The sequence below is a fragment of the Trachymyrmex cornetzi genome, unplaced genomic scaffold (genome assembly GCF_001594075.2).
Source record: "Trachymyrmex cornetzi isolate Tcor2-1 unplaced genomic scaffold, Tcor1.1 scaffold412, whole genome shotgun sequence".
In the NCBI taxonomy this organism is placed as follows: domain Eukaryota; kingdom Metazoa; phylum Arthropoda; class Insecta; order Hymenoptera; family Formicidae; genus Trachymyrmex; species Trachymyrmex cornetzi.
In genome coordinates this window covers 3,159-11,596 of record NW_017298876.1, presented here as the reverse complement: position 1 = coordinate 11,596, position 8,438 = coordinate 3,159, and the positions used below count along the sequence as shown (strand labels likewise).

Sequence of the window (8,438 nt, the reverse complement as noted above, 5' to 3'; positions counted from 1 at the left end):
ACGTCGGATATCACTCTGATATTAAAAAAAAAAAAAAAGTGAATTTTGCAGACCTGTGTAATCTGCTGTCAAATTATGTTGCGATAAGTTCTAATAGCAGAATAGGTCTCACTAATGGTAATCTACTTTTTTGAGTAAGTTAAATAATTTAGTTAATTAATTTTCAACGGAAAAAATAATTATACTATCAAACGAACAAGTGACAAATAAGATGCTTTTAATCAAATTCTGTGTTTAAAAATTCACTGCCAGAAAATCTACAATTTTCATTACGTGCATTATAATCTAATATTTTAATTTTTCTGTTAAATACAATACTAAAGATTAGCGCTGAATATTTATTTTCCAGTTAAATATTTATTTTACAATTATATTTACATCACGTACAAACTTTTGCATTACTTTATATCGAATTACACAAATTACTTCATCAACATTTTATTACTCGTTACTTCACTACTTTAATATGCATCTTCAATTTTCTTAAAAGTTTCGTCTATCTGCAACTTGCCTCTAAAAGCTTCTTCTATCTGTGTTTTCGTTTTTCCTCGTGTCTCCGGTAATACAATTATTAGAAAAATAGTGGCTATAATAGATATTATGCAGTAAAAGTAAATGGTACCATTTCTGTCATGTGCTATCATTATTGGATACAATTGTGTAGCGATATAGTCGTATAAAAGAACGACGATGGTGGTAAGAGGCCCGAGAAAGTTTATGTATTTGGTAGGATACAGTTCCGGAATCATCGACCAAGGTATCGAAAAGAATCCGTATGCTCCGAATGTCTGCGATTTACAGATTAATCGTAAACTCTATGGCTAACTGTAGCTAATATATTATTAGATTTTTTCGCGAAATTTAAAAGATAATATCTAAAATTCCATCTACGTTGGATTTAATAAATTGGATTTAAATCTCTCAAAATCATTTTCAAAAATAACCTTTATGAAAAGAAATTATGATTAGACGAAAAAAAATTATAACTATTAAACGAAATACTACAAATATATATTCTTTTAAAAATATTATTTTCTTACCACATAAGAAAGGATGCAAATGAGGGGCACAGCCACAACGCCAGTGTCTTCAAAAAATTGCAGGTACACTGCTAAGACACCTAAAGAGATTGACATACCAGTACCGGATACAATCGAAATCGATCGACGACCAACTCTAGTAAATGTGAAATCTTATTATAATAAAATTTTCAGAATAAAATTTGTTTAAACGATCCCAGCAAACACAAATATTATAAATGCTGCTGTATAACATGTAACTAATATATATAATACATTTAATAGTATTGCATACAGATTAATTGTAATTTCCCACTTATAGATTTAACATTTGTAATATAACATATGTTTGTAGTAATTAATAATTATCCAAATACAACAAAGATTTGTTGGTATCGTAGGACGCCGAGAATATTTGATTAGCGTTGACGTCCTACAATACCAACAAATCGTATTCTTTTATCTCGATATAATTACAATATAACAACAGTGTGACATATGTTATATTACAAATATTACATCTATAGGAAAATTATAACTAACATGTACGTTACATGTAATATACATATTAATTACTTACATGTTATACAACAGTTATATATTTGTGTTTGCTTGAAATGGAGCTAATATTGCCTTTTGGCTTTTTATACATATATGGATGCGCCTAATGGAAAAAATATTTTTACGAAAAAGTACAGAAAAAGTACAACTACATAGACTGAGACAAGATCTTAGAAATTCTTAATTTTTTATAGATATTTCTAGTAAAACGTAAAATGAGATTTGTTTGTTTTAGAAATTCTTAGTTTTTCATAGATATTTGTAACAGGACGTAGAATGACGTCAAAATGGCGTTATTTGAGAATAGAGAATTTCTTGGTTTTTCAAACAAACGACGTCACTCTACTCTACGTCCATACGAACATCTATGTAAAACTAAGAATTTTCAAGATCCTATCTCTCAATCTAGATAGTTTTTATAAAAATTTTTCTCTACCAGAGAGTGGTTTTATATTTAAATCACTGAAGTATATAACATTTTATATGCAGGTGCCTGGAATTTTAATGTCAAAATTTCGGGAGCGATTAAGTTTTGACATTTAAATTCCAGACACCCTGTATATACATACTGCATACGACAAATAAAAATTATTACCTCATGCTGCAGCATGCGCTGATTACGTTGAGTACTACTTCGATAATTCCTACTATGACAGTGATCAAGAAGGGATCAATTGTAATATTGATTTTGCTGATTATATCGACGCAATAATATATAATTACATACGTCCCACTAAATCTTTGAAAAAAGAAAAAGAAATTTAAAATCACAATCGGTTTCCATACTTCGGGTAAAAGGATTATTCTCTTAATGTTCTTCAGTTTGTTAGATGTATTCGTAAGAAATGATTTCTTCCCGGTCTCCGTAGTCAAGGAGGAGTCTATCTGGCAATTTTCAGACGTTTTCAAATTGTTTGTCAACTCGGTGTAATTTACTATTGTGGTAAATTCTTCCTGGAACTCTATCGTCTCTTGACGTAAGCCACGGATACGAAGTAAAGCGATCTTAGCTGCCTCCTTTCGACCTTTTAAGAGTAACCACATAGGACTCTCACGAAAAAAAAATATATTGCTCAGAACAAGAGTTAGCGAAGGTATTATAAAAAATGCTGCTATTAATCTCCAATTGTTCTAAAATAATTTAAATGTTATAAAGAAATTGTCAATGTTAATTAATATGTATTAATTATAATAACTGTTTCTTCTCTCTCTCTCTCTCTCTCTCTCTCTCTCTCTCTCATTAAATTTTATTTACACAAGGATAATTTTGTATAATTAAAATTTTATTTTGTCGTATGAAAAAAATCGCATAAAATTTCATATTCTTTATTAGAATTAATAAATAAAAATTATATCAAATTTAGTTTTTTATCAATAAAAAATTATTTAGGGTATCATAATGCACTCTTACCTGTGCAACAAATCCTAAAAAGTAAACGAGTAAAACTCCAACGGAAACCCCTATATTTGGAGTAATTGTAGCAAATTCCCTCCATGCAGGTATAGAAATTTCTGCTAAATAAATTTCAATGGAAGGTGAAGCAAGACCTATGGGAATTCCTGAAAATTTTTAAAACATTTTAAATTAATATGAATTATTCTCATCGTTAAGCAAACAGCTAATTTAATTTAAAATAAATTTGTTTTCTCTTCTTTAACATTAATAGAAAATTATAGGGTTGATAAAACGTGTTTGCATGTTGTACACGTGTACTGCAACGTGCAAAATTGTCTTTACTGATATAACTCATTCATAGTTAAAGATAATTTAAAAACAAATTCAAGTACAGAAATATACAAAATTTAATAGACTCCTTAAATTAATACAATGAAAAAATGGCAAAATAAAAATGGTTGTTAAGAGTCAGCGCTGGATATTATATTGCGCAATGCTAACTAATATCTATTAATATGTCACAAAATCGGTTTTGTACGTTTCGGCTCACTATTCGAGCCATCCTTAGCAATAAAAAATTACCACTTATCGCACTATAAAATCTGTCGAACTGCGTCTCGCACAATCGTAGTTCCGACCTCCAATAATGCAGTACCTCCACTGTGGTGTGGACGTACTTAATTACGTTCAATACAATGTTTTATTAATCCTATTCTTGTTCTTATATATCGATTTCTGATGTTTGATCCACTCTTTCATTAAATTCGTAATCCGAAAACTTGACAAATGAAATTTAAAAATGTTTGACTACCAGAGGAAAATTATTCTAATAATAATAATAAGTTTGTTTATGAGAGATTGCCTTTGTCATCCTCTAACAATTCTAATGCGGTAAGAATCAAGATTTATCCGTTTCCTTTTTTAAATAATAGGATCACTTCCTCATTAACAACTATAAGAAATAAATGGTTTTTCAATCTGTCTTCGGTCTACGTTCCAACTAACATCCAATGTCTTTTACAATTAGGCGAGAATTTCGCACTTCCGATTAGCGGGGGAAGGACGATTGTCATGGAATTTATGAAGAATATAGGAATATAGAAATAATATTAGGAAACTACAAAGTTCTGTTCATAATAATGTGAGAAATCATTCGTTAGCAATCATCAATAACTTACTGTTTTTCAAATCTAAAAATAATTCGATACATCACAGCTTAACTAAATTAATACAATGTACAGTTTGTGTACGGCCTTCATAAATATTGGGAAGAATTAGTGAACTATTATCTGAACCATTTGGTTATCAAACTTGTCCTCCGATAATTTTGGACAAACGGTTCTATTGCAATTAATTTTCTAAGTAATTATGTATATTAATTATTAATTATTAATTACACAGAACTTGTACACATAATTTCTTACACATTAGTGATTAGTGTTAATTATCTATTAGTAATTTATCAAGATACTTAAAATTGCATCTAGATTTTTATTTTTTCAAAATTATTCAACAACATATAATTTTCATTAAACATATCGCGTGATTGGTAAAAGATAAATAAGAATATATTCATATATTAATACCCGTTTATACTGTAGATTAATTTTTATTTAATTTAATTTAATGTTTATCTTTTCTAATCCTAAGAATTACAAAAAGATAAAAAGCAAATTAAATTGAGATTAAAGTTAATTTGGTAGAAACGTATATAAATTTTGATTCGACGAATTTCTCACCTGTTAGTATTCTACCGATGAAGAACTGTGTTACGTTATAACTACTTGCAATCAAAATCCATCCCAAAGAAAAGATTACACCGCATACTATCATGGTACATCGTCTTCCAAAATGCATCGTAATAAGGCATACGAAACTACCAATGAGTGGAGTGATAGATACTGTAGAAGCTAGACAAAAGTTTTCCAATATTATGTGCAAATAAGAATATTTTACAAACCTTAATTCTTAATATTTTGTAAAAGTACAACATTTATCAATTTTTTAAATTATGTAATTTACCTTTTTATTTTCTCAATTTATTATGAGAAATATAAATATGTGCAACAAGTAGTAATAAAAATATGTAAAGATTATTGATTACTGTTATCAGCAACTGTATTGAAAGTCATAATATTAAGTGTTGCAAAGATTAAATAGTAAGAATTATTAACGTGTTATAATAATAATAAACATATTTTATAGTAAAAAGAAATACTAAACATTTTTATTAAGAAAATTGTTACCGAAAAAAAGTGTCTCCATTTTGTTTAAAGTTAAGGAAGATGTGTTATTCGTTAATATTGGAAGTACTACGGCAGAATATCCTTGAGTAGCTCCTTCGTTAATTAAAGCCATGTTGCTAAGAATTATGTAAAGGAACTGCGACAGATTATATGCACATAGAAATTAAATATATAATGGTATTGATTTTTATCGTATTAGAATTAATAATATTGTATTTTTTATTTGAATAGTCTCACAATTTTCTAAAATTTTTTTTGTAAATTCAATTTATAAGGATTTTGTCATAAACCACATTAATTAGTAATTACAGATTTTTTTATTAAATATATTTACATATTTAACTTAATTACATACCAAAAACAGGACATCTCGTCGCACATTTAATTGTAGATGCATATTTGTATTTATTGTATTATCAATATTTTAAGAAAATATGCGGATGTTTAACTAGAATGTTTAAATTTTGTAACAAACAAATGTTGCTCGCGCTATTTGTTATGGAAGAACTTCGTACTGTAACAACTTCGAAGTGCGATTTTAATAAACACTCGTTCTCACGTCATAGTCATTGCAGCTCATGTAACTCCAAAAGAACAGTAAACGTTGATTGTCTGCATTCAGGAAAAAAGAATTAGATCTGCCAAGATATGATCATATTGTTTCAACAGATCAGGGTTAGATCTGTAAATTGTCTCCATCTAACCGGATTTAAACAGATATAAATCAGATCTGTAAAAATCCCTGTAAAAAGTTTTTCATATAATAGAGGAGATGATGGTATTACGGCCCCCCATTTACATTTTATGCAACAACTTGGTTAATAACCAAAATTGAATTTTATAACTTGACAATTACATTCGTCAAAGTGTTGTTCAACTGATTCTAAACTCAAAGTTATGAAATATTTATTACATAGGATTTATAGAACATTATTTATAAAAATGTGGCGATGTTGCATTAATGACTCGAAGAGAAACAGGGATGATAATTTGGCCTCCTACAAAATGGACAAAATTGGTTTTGTTAAAAAAAAAATACAGTGTTTGATTACAAAATTAACAAAAAAGTAAAACATTTTAGAATGTATGCAAATAAATGTATGTACGTACACATAACTTCTATATTTAAGCTGCTCAGTACTAAAAATCTCAATAGACGTAATATAAACTATAGATTAACAGTAGAGTTAACAATCGATTATCAAATAATTATTTTGATATAAAAACCTCAAAAAAGAGGCTGTGAGTAGTCAAAACACATAGAAGGCCACATTAGTAAAATGCAAAAATGTTGTCACAAAAAGTAGGTGGATCTAGTTTCACGAAAAGTTGAACATTCTTAAGCAGAGGAAGTGTACGATATTACTTAATATCAGGTTTGTTCGCGTTGCATGAAATCCCCAAATATTTTTGCACTTAAAATGAGATAGATACATATTTTGTTTTAAAAAAAGAGAAAGCGAAGATGTCGAGTGCCAAAAGTGCAAGCAACGCAAACAGACCTATTGTATATGTATAATGAAAACGCAACGTTATTTCTTAAACTTTTTTCGTTAATAACTTTTAAAGAATAGCGACGGCTAAAACTTGTGGGAGATCGCACAGAATCATGACCTTGACAACATGTGTCAAGATCATTAAAATCGGTGAGAGGTCGCTAATTTTCTAAAGTTTTCCCCAAATCTTTAATGCATAATCTTTATATGAATCTTTTTTTTCTCAATCTCAAACTCATCGAAATATTTAGGAGTCTTCTACGTACAAGAGTAAGTACGTTCTCTAAACATAGGTATATACCTTCTCACGTTAAAAAACAAAAAATGCCCTGTCAGCAAAAAAAAGTCGGATTATAGCGATCGAATACGCGTTGGAAAGGGTAGGAATAACACTTTAATGTGAGATACACGTGGATGCTAAAAAAATTGTTAGAGATTTATCTAGATAGTTGAAAATGGCCAAAAACTTAATTTTTTTTACACCTTTAGATTTAAATATCTCAGAAACATGATACGACATTTTTGACACCATATTTATAATCTGCGCATCAAAAGCTACCAGAAACAGTTTACTTTAGGACCAAAAAGGTCGAATTTTTGTCGACTAATGTAATTGTTCCCTAATAAAAAAAATAAAAAGTTAATGAAATTTTTATTTTAAAAAACTGCACACTTATTGTTACAATCTTAACGACTGCGTTCAGCAAAAAAAGATTAATCGGTAAGCGCTCAGTGATTCTTTACTTTGATTGGTTCTTACATTTAGATCTACCAAAATAATTAAAGACTCAATCATATTTAAAGAATCACTGAGTTTTCTCTGTTGAACGCAGCCGATGTTGTGTTTACAAGAAAATAAAATTTACACGATTAAAACATTATTTATATTTCTTTCTAACTTTTGTTTTTTGATAGACAATAAGAAATTAATATTTGTTGCGCGACAAAATTAAAAATTGATCAAATTACTGCACACTTACAGTAATATTGTGTAAAAATATTAAAAGTGAATATCAAAACGAAAAAAAATATTAAAAGTGAATATCAAAACGTTTAAAAATATCAGATAATTTTTTAATAAAAAATAAAAAGTAAAATATACATATTGCATACAGTAAAATGCCATTTTTTAAATAACATAATTGCATATGTTACAAACATTAAAAAGTGGTACACATATTATTGATGTGCGATTATTGTGCGATATTACGCTATTTAATGTAAAACTTGATTATGCTATTGCAACATACGGGAAGCTTCGGTAAGCTCTTTTAACCTTAGAGATCAATAATTTAACATAAAAATGATGACATTATGTGTTATTAATTTCATTTTCGTTACAAGCAATACAAACACGTCTTAACACTTTAAGCTACCTCTCCAGACTGAAACAACGCAGAGCTTTGGAATTCCATATTGGAATTGGAGTAGGAAAAATACCAAGGTTAAACATATAATTAATGATAACAAACTGCAGGATAACTAACATAAAAAAACAAAATTAGTCTCATATTATTTAATGGGTAACTGTGTATATAAAATGTATACAGGACTGAGCATGTATTTAAAATATTTTTATTTAAAAAAAGAATTTGTAACACATTTGTATTTTGTATTTCAACGGAGTACATGAAAGTATTTTATATTTTGTATTCCAAATATTAAGATTAATAATTATCTTATTTGAATTACAAAATATAAAATACTTTCAATTTTTCGA

The 8,438-nt window shown here is 28.2% G+C and overlaps 1 protein-coding gene across 2 annotated transcripts; it reads right to left on the bottom strand.

Annotated features, from left to right (window-relative positions):
* Nucleotides 1-333: 333 nt before the first annotated feature.
* On the bottom strand, nt 334-8,085 carry LOC108764328 (facilitated trehalose transporter Tret1). 2 transcript variants are annotated; one of them, XM_018512499.1, is made up of 8 exons: nt 7,969-8,085; nt 5,578-5,834; nt 5,223-5,358; nt 4,716-4,886; nt 2,992-3,140; nt 2,176-2,711; nt 1,041-1,176; nt 334-788 (listed from the first exon to the last, which is right to left on the bottom strand). In XM_018512499.1, the coding sequence occupies exons 2-8, from the start codon at nt 5,617-5,619 to the stop codon at nt 462-464; spliced, it is 1,497 nt and encodes a 498-aa protein (XP_018368001.1). In that variant the 5' UTR covers nt 5,620-5,834; nt 7,969-8,085; the 3' UTR covers nt 334-461. The 2 variants fall into 2 exon arrangements, with proteins under 2 accessions (XP_018368001.1, XP_018368000.1); XM_018512498.1 differs by lacking the exon at nt 7,969-8,085 and having other exon boundaries at nt 5,578-6,094.
* Between the last annotated feature and the right edge of the window lie 353 nt (nt 8,086-8,438).